The sequence below is a fragment of the Zootoca vivipara genome, chromosome 17 (assembly GCF_963506605.1).
Source record: "Zootoca vivipara chromosome 17, rZooViv1.1, whole genome shotgun sequence".
Lineage (NCBI taxonomy): Eukaryota > Metazoa > Chordata > Lepidosauria > Squamata > Lacertidae > Zootoca > Zootoca vivipara.
This window is the reverse complement of record NC_083292.1, coordinates 4,797,065-4,822,713: the sequence shown is the minus strand read 5'-3', so window position 1 is coordinate 4,822,713 and position 25,649 is coordinate 4,797,065. Positions and strand designations below refer to the sequence as shown.

Genomic DNA, 25,649 nt, shown 5'->3' with positions numbered 1-25,649 from the left:
AGGCTGCACAGGAAATGTTGTGGCAGACCTAGGCAGGAGTGCAAGGCAGAGCCCGATAGGTAAAAGGTGGCTCATGACGAGGCCTACATTTGTTCCTCTTGAGAAACTGAGTTAGTTGTATGTTTTGTAGTGTACAAGGACATTTTAGTGTCCTAACGACCTGCCTCTAAGCTTGGCCATCATTTATGTTCACCTGCAATATTATTTCAGCTGTTAGTTTATTGCCCTCTGGAGAAAGGCACTAGGAATACTTTCCAAAGCAGAGCCTGTGGCCCTCCAGATATTCTTGGACTCAAGCTCCCATCAGCCATCATGGCCTGTGGTTTAAGTTGATGGAAGTTGTAGTCCAACAGCATCTAAAGCGGCACAGGTTCTTCATTGCTGCTTGTTATCCTGTTGGTTGTGTTAAGCAGGAAACTTTTCAGCTTCTAGCTGTAAAACTAGACTGCATCCCCCCTCCAACACTCCCCAAATAAATATTTGCTCAGTGTGCTGTGTGCTCACTTGCCTTTATCTTCCCCAGGTCTCCGAGATCTGCAATTGTCTGGGTGCTCATGGATTGCAGTGTCTGCTCTCTGCAGTTCTAGTTGTCCACTCCTCCGAACACTGGATGCGCAGTGGGTGGAAGGCTTAAAAGATGCACAAATGAGAGATCTTTTGTCACCACCAACTGACAACAGGCCAGGTATATCCTCCCATTTGTGTCTGCTTTCTGAAGAGGAACAGCTTCCTTTGTATTTGGGCCAACACGCAGAAAAAAAAACCATAAATGTGGTAGTGGGTTAGGTGCAGGATTCAAACGCTTCCTGAGAATTCTAGGATTGCTTTTCAGCTATAGCAATTCTACTGATTGTGTCTCTGTGTATTATGTTCCTTTGTAAAATTCAGTTTTATGTACCCACTTACAGAAACCCATTTATCAAAAATCTTGTATTTGAGGCAGCTGTCTACATGCAGTTTTCTCATTTGAAAGTCTAGGGGCTTTTTGGAAATGCCTCTACTTCCATTGTATTTGAGGCATTTGTAATCTCATATAGCTCAGCCTGATGTATCAAGTGGTTAGACAATTTAAATCTTTTTCTCTCCTTCCCCCTCCCCCCGGATCCTCGCTTCTTGTATAGGCCAAATTGACAACCGGAGCAAACTGCGCCACATCACAGAGCTGTGCCTGTCTGGCTTGGACATCACTGATGCTTCCCTGCGTTTGATTATCCGGCACATGCCTCTACTCTCCAAGCTCAACCTCAGTTACTGCAACCACATGACAGATCAGTCCATTAACCTGCTAACAGCTGTGGGAACCACTACACGGGACTCCCTAACAGAAGTTATTTTGCAAGGTATGAGATTAGGGATGGAGGGGTGCTAATGGACAGGTCAGATTCAGCTGCCTAATTTTAAGGACCCTCTGATGAAGGTTGAAATGCTGCCTTAAAGAGCAGAACAGCCCACTCATCATTTGATGTTCAGCTCCACATGCAGTCCCAGCACCACCTCAACCTTGTGCTTCCTTTACACCAGACACCCCCAAACTGTGGCCCTCCAGATGTTTTGGCCTACAACTCCCGTGATCCCTAGCTAACAGGACCAGTGGTTGGGGAAAATGGGAATTGTAGTCCAAAACATCTGGAGGGCCGAAGTTTGGGGATGTCTGCTTTACACCATCGCTGGAGAATACGAGACCCACCAGATGTCAGCATGACCTGTGGTAATGGATGGTGAGAATGGGAATCCAAGAAAATGAGACGAGGTTTTCAAAGTGCCTAAGAAGTTTTTGCTTTTGCTAATACTCAACATTTATTAAGGGGAGATGGGAATCCTTCAGGGGCAATTCCTTTTTGTTGGAACAAGGGTTTGAGGGAGACTAGAGGCTATTTTCCAAAGTCTGTTGGGCATTAGCAACCACAACAAACCTATTTTGTGCAGTGGAGGACCTTCTCTCTCATTTTCTTGTACCCAGTGCCTTATTTTCATTATTCTGATTTTTGGGAGTTGGGATCCAGCAACATTTGGCGCACCTTGCTATACACCTTTCTCTGTAATGGAAGCAGAGCCCACAGATAAGAATAGGGTGGAGAATGCCTTGTTTCCTTCAGTTCCTTTGTTGTGGGCCCTTGGCACATAATTACAGATAGCTGAGACACCTTTTCTGACTTAAAGGGCCACAGAATGAGGACAGGAAATGCCACCCAATAATCCTGCCACCAAAGGGAGATGTTTCTGGTAGTAGACACTGTATGAGGTATTTTGTGGAAATCTTTTGTAAGCACCTTTGAGCCTTATAAAGTAGGAGGTGAGTGTTCCAAGTAGGACTACCTTTCCTTCACTCTCTCCCCTCCTCACTGCTTCATGTTTTTGTTTATCTATCTATCTATCTATCTATCTATCTATCTATCTATATGCTGTTCTGAATTTGGCTCCTGATTTAGAAGAGGAAGCAAGTCCAGAGCAGTACAATCGTACCTCGAAAGTCAAACACAATCCATTCTGGAAGTCTGTTCAACTTCCAAAGCGCGGCTTCTGATTGGCTGCAGGAAGCCCCGTTGGACATTCGGCTTCCAAAAGAACGTTCAAAAACCGGAACAATCACTTCCAGTTTTAGATCGTTCAGGGGCCAGAACACTCTACTCCCAAGGCATTTGAGAGCCGAGGTACGGCTGTAGTCCATATGGATGCAACAGGTAGCTTCCTCAAAGGGCTTGGGCTGTGGCTGTGATTGGATTATTCAGTTGTAGCCCATGCAAAAACACATCCAAGCTTCATAACCCTAGCAAAGGCCTCTTAAGAGTTTAAGAATGGCTCACCTAAGCCAACCTTCCTCCCATTTTTTGTCTCCCCAACAGACTGCAATAAGGTGACAGACCAATGTCTCTCCTATTTCAAGCGGTGTGGAAGCATCTGCCGGATTGATCTGAGGTACTGCAAGCAAGTGACCAAGGAAGGTTGTGAGCAGTTCATCGCAGAGATGTCTGTGAGCATTCAGTTTAGTCAAGTGGAAGAGAAACTGCTGCAGAAGTTGAGTTAGTGTTTACTGGGGCAAGTTTGTAAATAACCAGGAGCTGAAAAAGGGACTCCAGGAGACCACAGAAGGATTTTATTTTCAGTTGGGAGATGTGGAACATGCCAAGTTGGGGAACTGTTTGGACTGTACAGGAACATGTGGTGTTCAAACCACTCACAAAGCGTTCTAGCCTGGATGGGACCTTTTTACACTTTTCCCAGGCTCTTTACATACCTTCCTCTGGTGGCAGCAAAGGATTCATGCCTAGAAGAACACTGAGGAACACCTATTTATATACCACAGCTGGAGCATGTGTAAATTTTTAAAGCATTTTTGAAAATGTCAAAAGCAATGTTAATTCTGGGGTTATTAAGGTGGGCCATTACCTTTTTTTCTGCCTTTTGAACTTTTTTGTTACATCCAACGTTATGCAGAACTATTTTTGTACAAATTTGTTTAAAAAAGTTATTTATGCAGAGTTACTGAATGCATTGCAAGTGTTTGGTCAGTGGTTTCAAATTGCCAAGTTTTATCTTGAGATAGAGAATTTGAACTTCTTACCACTTAAATTACCTGCTGAGAGTTATACCCCAATTGGGATGGGGGAGTAGGTTAATCCTTTGAAATGAAAAAAGCATGTTTAATGGAAGTTTTATATACTGCTTTGTATAACACTGTAAGCATGTTGTGGAGAAAACAAGGTGTAAAATACAGATTAAGAACAAACAAGTTGCCAAGTTTCCCTGTATAAAAAAAACACATTTTCTTGACTGAAACTTCCAATTACAGCTGTGCAGATGGGAAGGCATTAAAATACTCTCATACTTGCTGTAAAAAGTCCATTTATATGACTTAAAATCAAACAGTTTCAGGGTTTGAGTGAGTTCTTGTCCATATTTAACCTGGTTAATTTCTGATTGTCAAGAAGGGGGGATTTCAGTATTGATAAGTGCCATTGTTGTAAAGTGGTGGTGAAAACCCCCAACCTTCCTTCCCGATACAGTTTTACCTCTGTTGAATTTGTATAAATAATTGTACAAAAATGGAGAGGTGACCTGTGCATTATGTTCAAGTTGGGTATTGAGCAGGAAACTGCTTATGCTGCTGGGACAAGAGAGAATCACAGACTTAATGATAATGCCACTTCTGCTGGCAACTGGAGGCTAGTTTGGCTTAGCAGCTATGACAATAGGCCTGCTATTCGGCTGTGGGGTATTTTAAGAGAACAGTGCCCAACAGGCAGCTCTGAACATCCCTGGATTTAATTTTTTACCAAAATGACTTCTACATTTGACTACAGGAAGGTGACCTAGTTCTATGGTTGATATGCAATTCATGTCTGCCTTGTAGTAATACTGACTGGGATTACTTCCTTCAGTAGATGTATAGCTTTCTATCTGCTAAAGACATCCACACACCCCTCAGTAGTCTGAGCTGGGGACAGTTTAGGAGCTTGGGCCTTCCTGGCTCCCCAATCCCATGGGCTGCTTCAGCCAGGAGAGAAAGAAAAAAAGTCAATGCCAGATAACAAAATGTTTTATTAAGTCAACAGCCATTGTTCAGAATGTTAGGGATATGCTACATTCTCTTTATGTATGTACTCCCTGAACAAGGACTTGATCAGCTGATTTTCTGCACCTTATCTTTAAAAAAGATCTTTCTAAAAATAAAGCCGTATTATCTTGCTCCCTTCTGAAAAATAAAGTATGAAAGTCATACATTCTGTCTTGGCTGGAGACTGAATGGTACTCCATCCCACTCAGTCTCAGAGCCTTCCCAGTTACTTAGTTCCCACAAACATTAAAATTTACTCCTGTGCGCACAAGCTTTACACTATCTGCTTTTGAGAAGCAAAACAGCAATACCTGTCCAATGAAGGAACTTAACTCCTTGTTAAGACATTCTGGGCCAGATTGACAGAATTGCCGTTCTTCCTACAGAGGTGAGGCAGGATTTTAGAAAGAGGATAAAGACTTTTATCAAAACATTGCCAGGTGGTGGTTGTTTTCCTCACAGCTCAAATTCAGTAAGGTTCTAATAGTAAAGTATTTAGTACTGTGCAACCCCAAGAATGGGAGTAATGTGTTTCTTTGTCTCTGCACCATTTCAACCTGATCCTAGAGGTGAAGCTTCACATTTGCATATTCATTTCCACCAGATATGCTTTAGCTATGTCTTCTAGGAAACTGGAATGAAGGTATTCTGCAAGAAAGACACTGAAATAGCTGTTCAGCAAACTTGGCTTCCTTTGTTCAGAAGCACTACCATGATTCTTATTATGGATTTGTTTTCTCTGAAGAAACCTTTCTACTTGGCTGTTCTATTACTCCATACTCATTTCATTGTAGGAAATTTCTAACATGTTAGACCTTATGAATAATCAAAACTGAATGGGTCACCTTAGAAGCAAGTATGGGGTAGGGTAGCTTTAGGTACTATGATTAAGGCTACTGCGCTTCATTGGGTACATGTGGAATTGGACTAGAGCCCCATTGCCTGAATAAAAAACATTCACCAATCTGTCTATTTGAGATGGGTGTGAGTGGTACATTTGAGGGTCCACTTGCATTTCATTTAACATTTAAAAGAATGTAGCTAACTATTCCTTGGGATGGTACACTTAATTTTAAATGCACTTGCGCACCATCACTCCTGCTTGTTAGAAAGGCAGCACCCTACTTCTTGGCCCTTCCACTGGGTAACGTGCTATATTCTTCAGAAGAGAGCAATTAGTAATGCTAGATTTGCTGCTGCATGTTAGACTCAACCAGTTTCTGGTTTTAATCAGGTAACACAGCTCTATCCTTAACAAGGCATCTGTCTGCCTGAGCAGAAGTACATTGGTCAAGCTCCTAAGCTTCTGTTCAGGATGCTATGAATTATTGGAACTGAGGCCTACCATGGGACATCCAGACATGACTACCATGGTCTGTGCCTCACCCCCAGAGAAAGCGCACTGAGAAGCCTCTGGTTTTGGTCTCCCACATTCATGACTTGAAGACGTGCACGGCTCTTACAACATACTGTCGGCAGATGGGACATTCGCTCATTCGCTTGCCACATTTCGTGCAGGTGACCATGTGGCCGCACTCCAAAAGCACGCAATCAATCACTGCATCCATGCAGATCCTGCAGAGGTTGTCGTCCTCATCGTTCAGTTGAGGTTTCTCCCCCACTGCCAAGAACCAACAGAACCCATGTTAGAGAGGGAAGCATGCCATGACATAGGTCTTTTCAATTAGTAACCCCACACAAAGAATATTAAGCCAAGCTGCTTTAGTGCAGACTTGTTTATGCTAGACAAAGAAGCAATATCATAACAGCAAGTTTAAAGCAGCGTGGAACTGTAGTTCTACACTGATGGTCCATTTTTTGCATTAACAAAACATTAGGGCAGCCCCTAAGATGAAGGGCAAAGAGGGCTGTAACAATATGCAACATGCCCACCCCCAAACAAGTAGAGAATAAGTACACCTACAAGTCCTGTGATTTGCTTCATTCTCCCTGTAGAGCCTGCTCACTTTTTCCACCAGCTCCCATTTTTCACAGCATCCCGAGTAGTTGACAAAGTTACGAGCAAGTATTTCCTTCAGCTGGCGAACATTTAGCCCTTCAATATCGTCCAGGCTTGAAATATCAGATAGTGAGGCTCTTGCACGCTTCCTGGACTGCCCTGGGGTCTAAAATTCATAAGACGTCTATTAGCAAAGAAGCAGGTTTGCCTAATGGGGAGGGGGAGGCCTGGCACACATTAAATTTGCATTTGTTTTAGAATGTTTCCAAGTCTTCAATTATTTTAAGAATTTTCATTTACAAATCTTGTATTGCTACATCAAATGAGGAAGTTCATTCTCTTTTTTTAGTGAGTGCAAGACCTAAATTTCACCGGGTGATTCACTTCTTACCTGCTCTGCATTTTCCTCCTCTTCACCAAGGTTTGCAAAGAGTCTCTCACTTTGTCCCTACACCCACAAGGGTATAAGCAAAATCCAGATTAGTGGAATACCTTTAACAAAAGATTCCCAAACAGCATGCAAACTTTTCGGTTATCCAAATTTTTCATCTAGGCTAGATGTTAGATGTTAAGGGACCCAGGTGGCTCTGTGGTTAAACCACTGAGCCTAGGGCTTGGTGATCAAAAGGTCGGCGGTTCGAATCCCTGTGACGGGGTGAGCTCCCGTTGCTTGGTCCCAGCTCCTGCCAACCTAGCAGTTCGAAAGCACGTCAGAAGGCAAGTAGATAAATAGGAACCGCTACAGCGGGAAGGTAAATGGCATTTCCATGTGCTGCTCTGGTTTGCCAGAAGCGGCTTTGTCATGCTGGCCACATGACCTGGAAGCTATACGCCGGCTCCCTCGGCCAATAATGCGAGATGAGCGCGCAACCCCAGAGTCAGTCACGACTGGACCTAATGGTCAGGGGTCCCTTTACCTTTAGATGTTAAAACAGCACAGCGGCAGGGGAGAGAAGAGTTGGCTGTTGGCAAAGCCATTGATTTTCCTGTAGTGGAGGAAGGAATCTTGCCTATTGCTCCACTAGGTAGGACTTTGCAAATTAGAAAAATGTCCTTCCTAGAGTGGGACAGCACTCTTAACAGTTCCTTTCTGCCTAGCTCTTGACAGGCAGGGCTTCAACAGGTCTGTTGGCCACCTTGTGCCATAGTCAATGGCAAGCCTCATTCCTCCCTTCTTTTCTATCTGTATTCTGACTACCTATGTGGAAAAGCAGAGAAAGAGTGAAGCAGAGTATGAGAGTCCAGTTCAGCCCTCTCTGGTGGCTTGTTGAGGGATGGGTTGGAGATGAGATGGATAAGCAAGAGTAGCAGAGGAACCAGGCAGAAAGCTGTGTGTCACTCGTCATGATTTTCTAGTAAACATTAGCTTGATCTGATTTTCCTTGCTCACGTGCAGAAGTCCTTGGTGGCACATGTGCATAGTGTCACAGACAAGGAAGCACTTTCGTGGGCTCCAATGGGTCATTCTGTCATTTCAGGAGGTTCAGCACAAGCGGAGGCTGTTGTTCCCAGCACCTCTGAAGGGACAGGAAATTTGGGAGCAGGAAGATGCAAGTCTCATGGGCTTGTGGACTCAGTAGAGAGACCACTTTGCACAAAGGAAAAAAATGTACTGTATATATAAAGAATATATATCACCTGATTGCAAGAAAACCTCAAAGCTATTTACAAAAAGAATAAAACATTTAGGATTATTAATACAAGACAACTAAAAACATTCAAAAGTAATTAAAATCAACAGTAAGCTAAAAATATTAAAGAGAGAAATTTCTACAAAACAATGTTTTAAGCAGGGATTTATCATGATAAGTTCAATATTCAAGTCCACCTCTGATCTTAGTCAGGATAGAATGGGAGCAAACATTCAAATAAAGGCATTTAGGTGCTATGTCACTATCAGGTTGCATCACAGCCTGCTGAGAACAAGAAACATAATCCCAATTTCTGGAACTACAGAAACTGACTGTTACAATTCCTTTTTCTCTCCTCCAGATCACCACCACCTCCTCTGCCAACAAGAGAAAAACACATAAACACATTTTGCTATCTTTACTGTAATTAAGATGCAGAGCCAGAGGATCAGCTTCCCCAAGCTCCACCCCCATTCCACCCTAGGGTACAGAGGGACAGAAATAACCCAATCGCCCCACCCAATACACACTACCATACCTGTATCTGTAATTCATTTCCTGTGCTCTCATGCCTATGTGCGAAGTCTCCCTGAGAGGATGATACAGAACCTGACAGAGAAATAGGATGTGTAGAAAAACTAGAAGTCTGTGATCGTGCTGAATACAAGCTGCTAGTGTCTGTATCCTCTTCAGAAGCCAATCCATGATGGCACAGTACAAGATCTACCAAGTCTTCCTTTTCTCGACAAGTATCTGTAGGGATATTTCGAAGTATCAGGTACTGGCGCAAATCTTTGACTTTCAAACGCATTAGCTGCGGACGCTGGAATGCTGTCTCCTGCAACAACTGACAGGTGGAGCATCTTCGGAGGGTCTCTTGCAAGACTGAACACATGGAGCAGAAATCCTTCTTGCACTCACAACAGACATGCTAAGTGCACACACAGAGGGAAAACAAGGCAGAAGAATGTTAACACAATTGTCACCAAGTACCCAGACAACTTCTTCCTTCCTCCAAGCACTACTTACATACACTTTAAGAAACCTACAAATACATCAAGCAGATTCAGAACACAGAAGTATTGGGGGTTACAATGTATACTACAAGCTGAGCCTGACTTATTTCCTTGCCCCTGTTCAGCAATAGGCATTGTGGGCCAAAGGGTGGGGATGGGGGAAGGCAGAGACATACAGCCCTCAAGTGACAGAAAGTGCTATATACTCACCCTTTTTCTGAACACAGAGAATGTGAGGCCACAAGATTTACAGACTAGATTAGATCCCCCTGCTGCTGAAGAGGTATACACGGTGAAGTCTGTACTTGGTGCAAATCTAAAGGGATTTGCTCCACCCCCAAATCCAGGTTGCTGGCCACGAACAGCTCCTGTCCCCATGACTTCATTCAGCAACCCACAACAGGAAGCCCACATGGATGTCGCTCCCGCCTGTAAGACACAAACACAAGCCAACGTGGTCAGCTAGTAATTCTCCTGAATTTAGGATCCTCTCCTGACCATAAGGAAAACACATCTTTATCAGTGCTAAACTTGTCGTAGTGCTAACATCATGAGAGCCATATAACCAAAGAAGAAAACACAGTATTCCTACTAGGGATAGGCTACCTTGAGGAAAGGAATTAGGATCCCCCTTAACAAAACAGCAAAAACTGCATATTTGTTGCACAAGAAGCCTATTTTCAAAAGGCCCCAGCTCTGCAGAAAGCATTCTGGAAGAAGTGCTTTGTTTTGTTTCTGTAGCAATCATTCTAGGAGCACAGTACACAATTTCCAGAATGTTGGCAACTGAACAATTGTCATGATAGATGTAGAAAAAGAAAACCTGTTTCAGTCCCACTGCACAAATTGAGAGAGACTAGTACAGCAACACCTAGACAGCAAAACTAGCAACTATCAAAACCATCTTTTCCATTTTTATTTTAAGAAAAATGCACACCACCTTTGTTCCCTAGTCCTCATAATCCTATCTATACTTTATAACCTGCACTTCTCATTTCAAAGGTTCAAGAATGCTACATAAAGCTATAGTTCAGTGATAAAGCTCATCTTCAAACTACCTTATTTTCCCATGTATAACACGCCCCTGTGTATAACAAGCCCCCTATTTTGGGGGACTCAAAATTGAGGAAATGGGGGAAGATTGCCCAGAGTTGTTGAGCTTTTTTGGGATTGCCGACATTCAGTCACCCGAAGCTGCCAATCGCACTCATCCATGAAGCCACCAATTGTATGCCCGCTCGCCGCCAGCAGCAGACAATTGCACGCCCGATTGCCACAGCAGCCAATCGCCAGCAGACCTTGCCGGAGCAACCATTCACAGACACACACACACCCCACCGCCCCTGACAATCTCCTGCTCACGGCAGCCACCATTCACCCGTCCCGTGTCAGCACTATCCACGTATAGGACGACCCCCAATTTTTAGCATTGTTTTTTAATTAAAAACCTCGTCTTATACATGGAAAAATACGGTACGCCCACAGAACATCTGACCCCTAAACTGGAACTGTTGGGATTCTGGACAGTATAAACACTCCGGGAGGCGTTCTTATTCACTGGGTGCCTGCCCAGATTATCTGAGCATTTTTCCTTTGTTCTGTGTTAGTTGGTTTTGTTTTTGGTGAGAGACAGAGAAAAGCACTGCAGCCATGCAGCTTGCTTCTGTAGGATTTTCTGTTCATTTATGCTAAAGAAATAAAGACTTCTGTTAGATTAAGAAGCACTGATGTCGAGCTGTTTATTTGAGACACCACTAAGACACAGACAGCTGCCATTCCTTGCTGCGTTTTGAACTCTGCAACGTCCGACAGGAGAGAAGTGTGGCAGAGCCGCTGAGGAAGCGTGCAGGGTGGCCATAAACATCGGACCAGATCGTAAATTGAGCCGGGCAGCAGACTCCGTGGGTCAAAGGATTTATGACCCACAAACAAACATATTACAACAGGAACAAATGACCATATTTGTGGGAGTGGATCAGGCCAGGTCTAAAACATTGTGCACTATATCCAATATGATTTCCCATCATACAATTCACATAAAAATAGATTCATTTACTTATGAATTTTCTAGAAGGTCAATCAGAGGACTTTTAAATTAGACGATAGTTAAGTTTGTAACTAGGGGATGCGGGTGGCGCTGTGGGTTAAACCACAGAGCCTAGGGCTTGCCGATCAGAGGGTTGGCGGTTCAAATCCCTGCGACGGGGTGAGCTCCTGTTGCTCAGTCCCTGCTCCTGCCCACCTAGCAGTTCAAAAGCACGTCAAAGTGCAAGTAGTCCAGCGGGAAGGTAAACAGAATTTCTGTGCACTGCTTTGGTTCGCCAGAAGCGGCTTTGTCATGCTGGCCACATGACCTGGAAGCTGTACGCCGGCTCCCTCGGCCAATAACATGAGATGAGTACCGCAACCCCAGAGTCGATCACGACTGGACCTAATGGTCAGGGGTCCCTTTACCTTTTTAAGTTTGTAACTACAGGATAGTTTTATATGAACCAGCAGTGAGAAAATTATTGGCTACTTTTTTGACCCAAAATAATGTCAACTACCAAGCAGATTTTTTAAAAAATCTAAATTAACTGGAGAACTTTACCAAATTAAGTTGTGATCATTTGATTGTGTACCAGGTAATACAGCTTTTCTGAAGGGGGGGGGAGACATACAGTTTACAGATAAAAATAAAAAAATCAAGGTTCCTGGACCATTCTCATTATTCCTTCATATAAACCTCCTCTCTTTGATTTAACTGTGCCCATCTTTCAGAATGCATAGTCTCATTTGTGTGTCCCATTAAGCACCCAGCTTACATTTCAAGGAACAGCCACTTTCTCTGCTAGACATCTAGACTAGAGACGATTGAGACTGATTTCACTGAGAAAAGCAAAAGATGAATGGTGCTTGCATACTTCATCCTTGAGCCCTGGGTACAAAACTGATTCCAGGGGACAGCATCACGAGTTTTCAAGATCAGAATATAGTATTTAAGCTAATACCGGTAAATATTTTAGCAAAACAAAATGTGTGTGAAAAACTGCTAGCATATAAACCCAAAAAGAAAGACACAGCAAGTCAGGCAACCAACTTCCTGCTTCTTCCTAGACTTTTATTTTTTATTTTACACACAGTAGTTATTGTCTTGAAGGATGCGTTAACCATTCCAATGTAACTCAAACAGCCCAGCACTTTCCAAGGCAACATTTAAGACTGAGAGCATACCGGTAATTGGTTGGAAATGCATCCTATGAAATGCGGGTAGGTTACAGCTGAGCATATACTTGCTATATGTAGTGCCCATCTGCTGAAGTGAGGTTTGCACAAGAAAACACTATCCATGGATTGGGCCTTGAACTGGTATTGCCTATACTTTACTACAAACAGTTTGTGTGAGTTTAAATAAACTCTTCTAACAAGACCACATCAAAATAAGCTGCATCACAATCCATGGGTAGACACAACAAAATAAAGGAGTAAGTGTGGTGGTGGACATTTTCACAGGTAGGAAAAGAGTGATGTTTCAGTTACCTCAGCTATGTAATTTTACAAGTCTATAAAAAATGCCAGATACCTAAACATTTTATATTATTTTCCTAGCTATGATCCCAGGAATCAAAAACTTATCTTAATATTGTGTAAATGCACACGCAATGAACTGTTAGCTCCCAAAAGGTTGTGAGATTTAGAAATTTAAATTAATCACATTTAAGGTTGGGCTCTTTTCTTATTTCTGAGCCAAAGCAGTAGAATTCAAACAGAATTAATACAGATCATGATTTATAGCCAAGGAAAAAAAACCTCACTATATCTAAGTGTTTTGAGATGAGGTCCCTTTGAACTTCATGGCAGAGCAAGGTATTTAGTTAAGCTGAACACATTATAACTCTTGCACAGTTCACTTAATTTTTACTTTATTTTAGTTAAAAGCACCCAATTTTTGTGGTAGTTTAATGCAAATGTATTGGAATCTTATCCTTTCCAAAGGCCAGGATCAGCCCTCCCAATACAGTTATAAGAACATGTGCCAAATGAATACACAGAATACTGTAACATATATTCTATGAAAAACTTGTACTGTAAGTGTAGCCCTATATAGAGCACATTGCAATAATCCAAGCCAAAGATTACCAACATACAGACAACAGTAGCCAGGCTATCCCAGTTCAGAAATGGTCAAAGCTGGTAAACTGCACTGAGGTCAGCTGTGCCTCTGAGGTCAGCTGAAGTCAGCTGTGCCTCTACCAACATAGATGGATCCTCAAACTATAAACTTGTGGTACAGCGGTACCTCGGTTTTCGAGTGTCTCGGAAGCCGAACATTTCGGTTTTTGAATGCCGAAAACCCGGACGTAATTGCTTCCATTTTCAAAAGTGCCTCAGAAGTCAAACGGCTTCTGCTGCGTGTTTTTCCATTCTTCCCATTGAACTTGCAGCCATCCCTTTGCGCCTCAGTATTTGAACGTTTTGGAAATCGAACAGTCTTCCGGAACAGATTACCGGTACATTCGAGAACTGAGGTACCACTGTACTTTTAATTGTTGCACCACAATCCTCTCAAACACCTTTCCCCAAAAGGGGATTTGCAATCGGGAGGTAGTTGTCACAAAGCAATGGGTTTTGATGATAACTTCCACTGGACATTTTACAGTAAAGTGGAGTAAATGCTAATGTAGCAACAAAACTGCTGTAGAGGTGTTCAAGTGCCTTGCAAACAAGTCACTGTGGACTTCCAAAGAGTCTAAAAATCCATTCCCTATAGATGTTAACAAGCCCTGGATAATACAAAAAGCTCAACTGGGCAGCTACTTGAAGATGTGAGCAGAGACAGAGAAGTGGGCCTTCTTCACAGTGCTCAACACCACACAGCAGCCACAATTATGTTGTTGTGCTTGGTCATTTGCTACATGTACTCTAGCCATCATCCAGTCTATTTCATCACCAGTTATTACAGTCATACCTTGGTTTAAGTACGCTACAGTTTGAATACTTTTCGTTTAAGTACTCTCCAGACCCGTCTGGAACGGATTAATCCTCTTTCCATTACTTTCAAGGAAAGTTCGCTTCAGGTTAAGTACACTTCAGGTTAAATACAGACTTCCAGAACCAATTGTGTACTTAAACCAAGGTACCACTGTACTTGGTATACCAAGGTTGCCACGGGTTCCATAGTGCCAGAAATGGCACATGGGCAGCAAGATGGATAGTACACTAGCAACAACCCTAGCTTATTTTCTCCTTGGCCCAACACCAACTGCAGGTCTTCAAAGCTAGTTCCAAGACAGAAGAGTTCCTGGTAGAGATTGAAGTCCTATGGACCACAGTAACGTGTCCTGCAGTCTGTGCTAATGCTGTACCAAGCATCTGGGTCAGAACAATTCCCAGTTCACCCAACCAAGTCTCAGAAGCACATACCAAATCAACACCTTCATCTATGATCAAATCATGGCTAAGTGGGGTCTTATTATGTACTGACATAATCTTAAAGAGCAGTGCACATAGGCTGGAGGGCACAGCACATGAGCAACCAGGAATCCAGCAATTCCATGAAGGCATTTTTATCAGCTTTATCCTAGTTGCTATAATAGCCAATTATATCATGTCTGTACATTTTTTTTACTGGATTTTACATACTGCCTCTAAACTGTGATGTTGCATACCATTGGAAACTTTTCTTAAAAAATGAAAAATCTTGTCAGGCTTCTTAAGAAACCTGTAAAGGAGATGCAGCACTGTCACATCAAAACATGCTACACAGGACAGGGCAAATGAGATTAAATTCCAAAGACGGGCTTTAGATGAGCCGCCCTCAAGAGTTACCCAAGGATTCAGTGTTCTCCTGCCCTCTGGCAAGAATTAGATAATTTCTCTTACGTATAATTAAGCCAAATTTAAAAGGTGTTGATAGAGTGTTAACCAGGCAAGTCTTTGGGACATCCAAAACCATCCAAGTTCCACCAAGTCCACATACTTATATTTTGCCCAATATTAAAAAACTAGGAGAAGGTGCCTATAGGCTACCAAGAATCAACAGAAATTGAAAGAGGAAAGGAGATGAGATATTCTTCTGCTGGAACCTCCTTAGTGAGCAGGACTGTAATTACCTACAGATTAAAGTCCAAATTCCTAAGACTCTGATGCTGGTTGTCCACCAACAAGTTGTTCTCTTTTTGAGATGGGTATATCTAAAAAATTATCTTATATTGATTCAGTAATATTTGCATTCAAGTCTGACTCAGGTACTGGAAGGTGGTGGATCTTTATCTCTTGCAAAAATCATTTAAATGGGAGCACATTCTTATGTTCTTCTGTTAATCCAGAGCAGCTATTCACCTCTGGCACCAAACTTGGATCAGATCTGTCTTCATGCAAAAACATTATGATTAAACAACATAATCAATGGCTCTTGGCTCTACAGAACAATGCTAATGAAGGTGAATAATATATTTCCCTTTGCTAAGAGAAAGAGGACTATGCTCCACAGCTCTGGGGCCAACACAGAAAAAGCTCTGCTCCTCAGAGATAACACACTTATTGGGCTAGGAAACATAACCTGGACGTTCATGGGCAGATCCTAACACACAAGGTGGGTAAATATTATATGGGAAAGGTGCTTCTAAAGCTACTCAGGGGCAAGATATTATAGGTCTTTTAAGGTCAAAAGCAACACCTTGAACTGGGCTCAAAACAAACAGAAAAGATGCACAGAGTTCTCACCAACAGACACCTGTGAACAGAGAGTCAGGACAGGAGCATTCTGTTTATCACATGTACAACAGTTTATAAATAACAATTCCACCCACTCCTTCCCTCGAGTTCAGCCCACCCTATTTTAACTTTTACAACAAATGTAACAGAGATTTATAGAACCTTGAAGTGGCATTTTGGCCCACTGTTTAGTTTCTCTCTCTACCTCGGTGTTATGCATGTGTTAGGGCTGCAACATTTAAACTGGTTAATAATTAAAAATATTTGATCCAATAAGAACATACCACAATTTATTTGGCAGTCCTTTTTTAAATTATTGTTTTTACTACCACAGAAATTATAAAAAAATGGTGACAGGCAGGTGGCACTTCCTCTTTTTCCTGCACACAGGAGGGAACAGATGGAATTCTCATTCCCTTCTCTGCTGGATTCCAGCAAGCCACTAACTTTTGTGGGCTTAAACACTGTTGTAGTCACATGCACACTTTTCATATTTAATTGATCAGCTAATACATATTTGATTATTTGGTTAACAGTGAAATCCTGTGCATGTTTACTCAAAAGTAATATTGTGTTCAGTGGTATTTACTCCCAAGTAAACATGCACTCTCTGATTTCTTTAATCATGAACAGCCCTTGTGTGTGTATATATCATATGCTACACACACAGGATACTTATTACATTTATATGAGCGGGTTTTCTAGAACCTTGATTTATCTTGTTTTCTGCTGCTTTTTAAAACTGGCTTTGCTTATTAAGGTTGTTTTTGTTTGTTTGTTTTTTGCTTTCTTAGATTAATAAGAAATCACAGATTGCATTATCTTTCTCCATTATACAGATCTTATGGACACCTTGTATTTTTTTTAGAAAAAAGGCAGAGTACAGTATAAAGAGGTGCTAAAAATATACCTGAGGAGAAAACATCCTGTGTGGGATGAAGTGAGTTCTGGTCCACAACCCTTTCTGTCACAACAAGACTGCATTCCTACACATGCACTTCCTTGGGAATAAACCCCACCAAAACCATTGATTTACTACCTCCAACTAAACATGCATAGAGTCAGCCTACGTTGGCCTGTGCCAACCTGGTGCTAATTCAAAACACCAGGTTGGCAAAGGCTGGAATCCTACACACATGCTTTCCAGTAAATGGGCAGCAATTCTGCACACACTCATCTGGGAGTAATCCCCACTAAACCCAGTTAAATGAGGCTACAATTCTGTAACCACCTAACCTTGGGAGTAAGCTCAGATCTGGGCAGATCCACACCAGTGTCAGAAACTCAAATATATAAGCTAATTGCCAAATGGCACCTTAAAGCTAGGCTATGGTTGCCACTCAGTTATGTAGCTCATGAGGTGACCTTGGGCCAGTCACAGCCTCTTAACCTACCTCACAGGGTCATTGTAGGGATTAACTGAGATGTGGCTGAACCGTGTATTCCTTGGAGAAAAAGGTGGGGTATAAATACTGTACAATAAATAAGCTCTCCTGCTTATCTGCTTAAGAAAGCTGGAGGGGCCAGTCAGATGGAGATATCAGTCGCCAACCTGGCATCTAGAGATCTCCACAGGGTCGCAATTGGACCTGCGCCAGTCACAAATGCACCTGGCGTCTGGGGAATTGCTTACACTGATCCACACCATACAAATAAAACAAACCCAACACCCATGAGCCCCCCTCCAAATAATTCTGGAAACTGTAGCTTGTTAAGGGTCCTGTGAATTGTATCTCATTTCCCAGGATTCTTCAAGGGAAGTCCATGTACATAGGTGATAATGTTTCTAGCAGGTGGCAAAGAGAGCAATGAAGCTGCCTGCTTGATCTCAATAGGCGGCAAGTTCCAAAGTGTAGGTACTGCCACACTAACAAGGTCTTACAAATGTGGAACAAGCATTACATGTCACCCATAGTAGTGTCAATTCCACCTATTGAAGCAGTCAAGTGGGCACATGTTGGGTAAGACGATCTCTTACGTAAACTAGTCCCAAGCTGCTAAGGGCTTAATATGCTAATAGTAACACCCTGACCTTGGCCAGGTAGCAAATCGGCAACCAGTGCAGATCTCTGAGCACAGGTGAGATATGCCTCTGTCCTGTCAGCAATTGTGCAGCAGCATTCTACACTCACTGCAGCTTCCGGATCAAGGACAAGGGAGGCCCCATACAGAATGCACTGCAGTAATCCAGTCTTGATGGTGCAGATCTGTGCTATGCTGTACACGGGACAGACCCACTAAAATCAGTGGAATTAAGTAAGCCACAGCTCATTTAAGTCAGTTTATTTTAATGCGTCTCCTCCAAGAATGACTTCCTCAGGCAAAAAGATTTAAGAAAAAACCAGCCCTGATGGATACAACTCAGAGAGACTTACTTCTCTGCGTGTGCTTGTGTGTGTCCCCTAGAGGTCTCTTCAGGCGCTGTAAGGCTCCAGCTGTCTGACTTTACCCCTAAAAGGCACACACTTCCATTCTATCCCGAGCCAAACGATCTATCTGGATTATGTTGTCACAGACATCCGAGTAAACATACAGTAGGAGTGCGCTGTCAGAGTCTTCTGAAGGTGCCACAGGACTCCTGGGATTTTGTCGGATGAAGGGGCCTCCACCCCCCTCCTCCTGGGGGGCAGGAAGGCACCCTTTTAACCCCTACATTGAAACGCGAGCGCGGGGGGGGCTGTTACCGTTACTTCATGGCCTTCAAGAAAAGGCTCCGCCCCTAGTCAGCCCCGCCTCTTCCCGTGGTGCCCCCTCCGAAATGGAAGACAACCCCCCTTTCCATAAAAAATCAACACACTACCTACCTGCCCACCCGCCCCGTCCTTCATTCCCCCCCCCTCCCCGGTGTCCCTCAAACCTCCCCCTCCTCCCCGGGTCGCACCTTCATGGCCGCTTCAACGCCTCCTTCCTTCGCCTCAGCGGAGACGGTCTTGCGGGGGAGGGGCGCCTACCTCCCCAACTGTCTCCCTCGCGCCGCCGCCTTGATATGCGCATGCGCGCGTGCGCCGCACCCCCTCCCTTCCTCGAAGAAGGTCCTGGCGCCGGGACAACCCAGCAAGCCGAGGTCGGGAGGGGCCCGGGAAGGACTCCGCTCGCCTCCCCAACAAGCGCCACCCCGCCTCCCCATTGGCTGTCCTTGGAGCCCAATCAGAAGGCAAAGAGAAGGTGTCCACACCGCAGCACCACCAATCAGAGGGAGGGAGGGAGGACGTTCCATTTTCTTTCCACTTGAAAGGGGAGATTAAGAGAAGGGGCGGAGGAAGAGTCTATATTCCACTGGGAGAGGGAGGGAGGAAGTAATGGCTATGACGTCACAGCTCATTCTTTTCTAATAGCAGCTGTTCGTTTGCTCTGTAATATCTATTAGAAATAGATTGGGGGGTGAGGTGGAGAATTGACAGTGGTAAGACTTCCATATCTCTTTAAATACACGATTTAAAGCGGCAACTCTAACTCCACTTAGCATGGGAGCAATCCCCTATTGGATTCAACATTATTTACATCTTGAGTCGGCATTATTAGGACTGGGCGTTGAGGGATTCTCTTCATCCTTACGCCAAAGTCCACAGTGACCAAGGCTGAAGTGCACTTTGATTGCATTAAAAAAAAAAAGCGCGCACATACATAACTGGAATATATTTAATTGCACTGCCGAACAAAACAAAACGGCTTCTGCCTTTTTCAGTACCCCTGGTGTGAATTCTGAGAGATAGAAGGAGGTGTCAAAAAGAGAATTACTCTTATTAATTTCATTTCTATACTGCTTTATATTTTTAATAAAATAATCTTAAAGCAGTTTATAGCACATTAAAGCATTAGGCAGTGTTGGGGTCTGCTAACCGTGCCCAAAGCTGCCTTAGTCACTGAAAAACCAATAAATAGAGGAGATTCCCATAATCACTCGTTTATTCAGCTGAGTAAAACAGAGCAGGCGAGCCACACTCACCAGTGTGATGGTGAAATAGCCTATGTTCATACTTTTTATAGGGATCCCTGCTCCCTTTCCCCCTTTCGAAATCGCTTCTGCACAGACGCGATTTTCGGCATCTGCGCAGCCGCAGAAGCGATTTCCGGCGCTGTGGACATGCGCAGAAGCAATTTCCGGCGCCCCAGACATGGGCAGCACGGCGCCGGAAATCACTTCTGCGCATATCCAGCCCATGGATGATAGTCCGTGCGAATGCTCCGGCCCATGGCCGGAAAACGTTGCCAACTCCTGTGTTAGAGCCTTGATTCCGGTGATCTCCTTTGTAGTTGCTAGGGATGCATTCACTAGCCAAAGAGGGTTTTGTTGCACCTGATGTACTTCCCCACGAATGGTAACATTCGTTTGGGGTTTCCTCCTCCTAATTCATAAGGCTCCAGTTTCCTCATCTTGGACCAGTTTGCTGTTGTTTGGCATGCTTGATGAGAAATTACATTCTTATTTCTGGAAGGTGTCTCAGAGGAGATCAAATCATCCTGGAGCATAGTGTCGACAGTTCTATCAGGTTTGCATTGTGTAGGCAATGGTGCCACTGAGTCTGGGTTCAACTCAGGATTGCTCTGGACTATGAGGCTTTCTCTGAGGTGCCCAATATTTCTACAATAGTTTTTTGCTCAGTTTGAGGCAGGGGTGGTGGAAGAGGGGTGCAGTGGGTGCGGTCCGCCCCAGGTGTCACCACTGGGGGGGGTGAGACAAAATCCCAGGCAGCACTCACTGCAGGGCCCCAATGCACAGGAAGATGCCTTCTAGGGCTGTCAGATCCTTGGTCCATGGAGTCCACGTTTGTCTTCACTGACTGGCAGCAGCAAGCCTGGACTTCAGACCGGGGGTCTCTCCCAGATGAGAGGGGGCTGAGCCTGGGACCTTTTCCCTTGGACGCAAAGCATGTAGGAAAATTAGAACTGTTTTCATTTACAGTATTTGTTTCATAAAACCCATAGACCGCTATATTGGAGGGGGGACCCCAAAAAGTAGTTTACGAAAAGATAAAACAGTAACAACGATGCACAACCGCCCTTGCAAACGGAGAGAACCGCTTTCTGCTAACCTGGCTCTCCCCAGGCTGACTTGACATGCCTTAGGGCAGGCATCCCCAAACTTCGGCCCTCCAGATGTTTTGGACTACAATTCCCATCATCCCTGACCACTGGTCCTGTTAGCTAGGGATCATGGGAGTTGTAGGCCAAAACATCTGGAGGGCCGCAGTTTGGGGATGCCTGCCTTAGGGGTTAAAGTCAAAGAGTTCCCGTTTCTCCTAGAGAGAAGCAGAGAAGGGGATGCTGGATGCTGCCCCCCCCCCAAAGCAGCTTCCGTTGGAAAGGGGCATGGCTTAAACAGTCCGGTTGCCCTGCCCCTTCCCATTGTGCCCCACCCCTTTCCTTGCAAGGGTTCAGGTGAGTGCAAAACGCCTTGGGGCGCAGCAAGCATGGGGGGGGGCTGGGAGAGGATGCAATGCCAGTGGGGTGGTGGAGGGGGAGATAGCAGGGAGGGAAGCTGCTGGGCAGACAGATTCCCCCCCCCCCAAAAAAAGAAGGGAGATGAGTGTGCAACTGAGCCCCCCCCCCCAAATTTCGAGTATTCCTAATAGCTATATGGATACTATAAACACATGCAGAAATACAAATATTTGCTAAATTTCTAAATTTCCTGCTTTCAGGGGGGTTGGACAACCTATTTCTTAATAGGTTTAATTGGGTTTGGTGCTTTTGTAACTGGATTTGTAAAGATTTTTAGTCAAATACAATAAATGATTGACTGATTGGCGAAAAAGTGCTTTTTTCCTGAGGTGCCAACTTTATCTCTGCATGTCATTCCTTGAACAGCTTCCTGTGCAAAGATAAGGCTTGCTTTCATTGCTCTGTTCATTTGTACATTTGACTAGTGTTGTGTGGAGGGAAATGCAGCCCCTGGGCTGAAAAATGTCCCCCTCCTGCCCTCCTGGGTTTGAAATTCTACAGTAAGAAACTGCCTCTTTCCCCTCAGCTGCCATGTCTGTTTGTGACATCACAGGCAGATCATACATAGACAGGGTTGGGGAAACTAGGCCTTGGGGGGGGCACTTGTTAATAAAGAAATAATGACTGAGGAGCCCCTCCTTGTGACACGTGTAGCATGTGGACTCCATGGCACCCTCAGAAACCCTCCTTAACACCCACCGCGGCCCCCTGACGCTCCCATTTTTAAAAGGTTTCCCCAGAATCTATTAGTTTTTACAGTGCTGCAAGTCTGTTTGTTTTGGCAGTTGAGGGATTGGTATTATTTATTTTGCCCTTTGTGAGAGATAAATTGGCTCCTTTGACGTAAGGTCTCTGGATCCTTTTAAATAAAGTGATCTGGACAAAATGGGTGAATTAGGAAACCTTTTTATTATACACACTTGCAAGTTAAGACATTTCAAAATGGCATGAGAAACAAAGTCTTTCTTTTTCCTGTTTCCTGTTTCTGAGACATTTGGATGGGGAAATCCTTTTTCTTCCTCAATAATAAAAGGCAGTGGGGTGAGGGAAGCCGGGGCCACATCCACACCATTTAAAGCACTATGAAGCCGCTTTAAACACTCATGACTTCTTCCCCCAAAGAATCTGGGAGCTATAGTTTGAAAAGGGTGCCGAGAGTTGTTAGGAGCCCCCCCCCATTCCCCTCCCAGAGCTACAATTCCCAGAGTTCCCTGGCAAGAAGGGAACCCTACCCCTACCCCTGACACTAACTCTAACTCTAATGCTAACCCTTAATCCGAACTACAATTCCCAGAGTTCCCTGGCAAGAAGGGAACCCTACCCCTGACGCTAACCCCAACTCTAACCCTAACACTAACCCTTAATCCGAACTACAATTCCCAGAGTTCCCTGGCAAGAAGGGAACCCTACCCCTACCCCTGACGCTAACCCCAACTCTAACCCCAACGCTAACCCTTAACCCGAACTACAATTCCCAGAGTTCCCTGGCAAGAAGGGAACCCTACCCCTACCCCTGACGCTAACCCCAACTCTAACCCTAATGCTAACCCTTAACCCGAACTACAATTCCCAGAGTTCCCTGGCAAGAAGGGAACCCTACCCCTACCCCTGACGCTAACCCCAACTCTAACCCTAATGCTAACCCTAACCCTTACCCCAACTACAATTCCCAGAGTTCCCTGGCAAGAAGGGAACCCTGCCCCTGCCCCTGCCCCTGCCCCTACCCCTAACTCTAACCCTAACTCTAACCCTAACTCTAACCCTAATCCTTAACCACCCTAACAACTCTCCATCCCCTTAACCACCTACAGTTCCCCAGAATCCCTGAGGGGAAGCCATTCCTGTTCAAAGCGTCTTCATAGCACTTCCAATGGGCGGTGCGCCTAATGTGGCCTCATGTTTCCTCCCTCTTTTTCTTCTCTCCCACTGCCCCATCACTTGCAATGCAGCATATGTCCACCTGCAGTCTCCCTTCAAAGCTCCTCTCAGGTATGGCTACGACCTTGTCCATTGCTCACAGCCAGTATATCGCCTTTTTTCTCCGATGTAAATAGGGAAATCCTGCGGTTCTCTTCATGACTTTGAAGGCTGGACTTGGGGAAAACCTCACCAGCTCCAGACATCCCTGTAAGGCAAAGGCAAACAGGTGAGTGGGATGTCCCCCATCCGACAGCGTCTCCCCCAGACTCCTTCTCTGTTTGGCTGCCTGTTAAGAAACAAGGCTTCTAAACCACTTTGCATCCATCTCAGCCAGCGTAGCATCCACTAGACTAGCCTGAATGCAAACACTTCTGACAACCATCCACCAGCTGCAGCCTCGCCAGGTCCATTGCCAGACATCAACCAGCTTCAGAGCTGAATATCAGTCGCCTTCAAGTAGCGATTGCACCAGCAAGTAAACTTTGTACTTGCCTTCTCCTTGCTCCACAGCATACCAGCACCAGGTAATTGCCTCCTTCCGCTTGCCAGCTTGCCGCCACGGGGCAGGAGACCACCAGGGCTGAGTGCCACCGAGCTGCCCATTTCTTTCTGGGGAGGGCAACTGCCTCAGCTTTTACCTTGGCCCACATTTATACCCGCTCTGCTGTCAAATGTTTTTGAGACATCACAGTCAACCCACAGACAATGGCAGCAGGTGGGGAGGCATCACAATCACCCCCTCAGCCCTCACAATGGTGAGTGCAGCTCAGCAGCCAACACACACCCACACCCAAGTTATAACTGTTGATGACTGTTATGGCAGTTGGTTCCACAGGGAAGGGCAGGGGTTTTTTAAAGGGATAGATGACCAAAATTAGCTTCTAATTGCATTCTATACAAGATATTAAAGTAGCTGTCTTATTGCAAAAGAATTTTAGAAATATACTTGAAAGAGAAGTTGCTGAATTACAACTCATTACCAAACTAAAAACTATGGAGAGACCTGGTCTGAATAGAGATATTGGATTCATATTCCACTATACTTACTAAAGCTAATTTTGGTCATCTATCCCTTTAAAAATCCCTTGCCTTTCCCTGTGGAACCAACTGTCATAACAGTCACTGACAGTTATAAGGTTGAAGTATCAGACGAAGTGTGTATTACACACGAAAGCTGATACCTTGAAAACTTATATTTAGTTGATCTTTAAGGTGCCACTGGAATTATTAAAAAAGATATTTTCATCTTTCATCTTGTTATTTATTCCGAATGACACCTTCACACAAACAAGCAACTTCCTTGGGCAGACAACGTGCCTCTTCAGTCTGCTCCCAGGTTGCTAACTAATGCTGTTTAAGTCTCCCGCTGCAATTTTTATTTATGAGAGAATTTATAACCTGCCTTTCTTCCAAGGATTCCAAAGGAGGTTACATTATAATAAAATGCAAGAATAAAACCGATCCAACGCTGCTCATACAAAACAGATAAAAGCTTGGCACGCTCCATGAACCACCTGGACTCTCATCTGCAGCAGCAGCAACAAAATTCCCATCATTTTCCTGCTCACCCAAAAATCCCAGGCAAACAGGTTAGTTTGCACACGATAGCAATGCAGATGTTGGAATCCAACTCCCATCGGCATAGGAATAGGTTCCATGTAAGACTCAAAAATATTCCAACTTTTCCTCCACAAACCTGGCATTTTTTCTCTTTAAAATTTTTTGGGAAGCCCATCCTGATCCTATGCCTGTTCACTAAGAAGTCACGTTGTATTGAAAGTAAAAGCCCATAAGAAAAATTCCAAAATTCATATTTGTGCAAATGGGAGAGGAGAATGTTCCCTCACAGCTCCCTCCGACTGCTATGTGAAGCTGTCTAGTTTGGCTTCTATTTACTTTTACTTACCAAGCCACCTAAAATTATTTTCCACTTTAACTCACATGAAACTGTCTAGTTTCCCTTGATTCCCGTTTTCCACCTAAAAAGAAATCTATGTGTTTCTCATAAGGATAGAGACAGAGCTGGGTAACAGCCAGCGACATATGGTCAGTAGACTAGGGGGACTAGGCTAGTCCTCTAAATGTTCCCCTGGTGCCTCCTTCCCAAAGCCTGGGAAGTTTCTGCCCGGGTTAGGGAAGGAGGTGCGATTCTCACACCCAATTGTCCTCGCAAGCTGGCACCTCTGGCTCTAACTGTCCCCCTACAAATAATTTCCCTGCACGCCACTGGTAACAGCCAGGTTTGGTGATTCCATAGCTGGGAATCAGCCATTGCATTGCTTGTTCCCAGAGGCCTTGGCGCAATTTGATACCTGCACAGCGCCTATAGAGCTTCCTCTGAATGTCTGCTACCCAAGGCCGCCCCAAGACACAGAATGCTCCCCCTCTCTGCAGGGAAGAAGAGGAGTGAGCAAAGAGCTACTTCAGGA

The 25,649-nt window shown here is 44.3% G+C and overlaps 2 protein-coding genes across 6 annotated transcripts in view; one reads left to right on the top strand and one right to left on the bottom strand.

Moving 5' to 3' along the window:
- KDM2B (lysine demethylase 2B) overlaps positions 1-4,044 on the top strand; it is a 91,204-nt gene extending 87,160 nt beyond the window's left edge. For all 4 annotated transcript variants that reach the window (XM_060269258.1, XM_060269259.1, XM_060269261.1 and 1 more), the window contains 3 exons: positions 524-685; positions 1,122-1,340; positions 2,844-4,044. In XM_060269258.1, coding sequence (XP_060125241.1) covers positions 524-685; positions 1,122-1,340; positions 2,844-3,025 — 563 coding nt within the window. In that variant the 3' untranslated portion in view covers positions 3,026-4,044. The remainder of the gene's footprint in view (positions 1-523; positions 686-1,121; positions 1,341-2,843) is intronic.
- Positions 4,045-4,519: 475 nt separating this feature from the next.
- RNF34 (ring finger protein 34) lies at positions 4,520-18,872 on the bottom strand. Of its 2 annotated transcripts, none has more exons than XM_035099108.2 (6): positions 18,740-18,872; positions 9,373-9,591; positions 8,685-9,077; positions 6,907-6,963; positions 6,480-6,681; positions 4,520-6,176 (listed from the first exon to the last, which is right to left on the bottom strand). In XM_035099108.2, exons 1-6 carry the CDS (start codon positions 18,743-18,745, stop codon positions 5,989-5,991), a joined length of 1,065 nt encoding a protein of 354 aa, XP_034954999.1. In that variant the 5' UTR covers positions 18,746-18,872; the 3' UTR covers positions 4,520-5,988. The 2 variants fall into 2 exon arrangements, with proteins under 2 accessions (XP_034954999.1, XP_034955000.1); XM_035099109.2 differs by lacking the exon at positions 18,740-18,872 and adding an exon at positions 18,234-18,632.
- Between the last annotated feature and the right edge of the window lie 6,777 nt (positions 18,873-25,649).

Bases quoted from the DNA above. Each gene is read 5' to 3' on its own strand.
- RNF34 (XM_035099108.2), bottom strand. The intron at 6,682-6,906 runs GTAAGAAGTGAA...TATGAATTTTAG, and splicing joins AGGAGGAAAATGCAGAGCAG to ACCCCAGGGCAGTCCAGGAA. The intron at 6,177-6,479 runs GTAGGTGTACTT...GGTTCTTGGCAG, and splicing joins TGAAGCAAATCACAGGACTT to TGGGGGAGAAACCTCAACTG.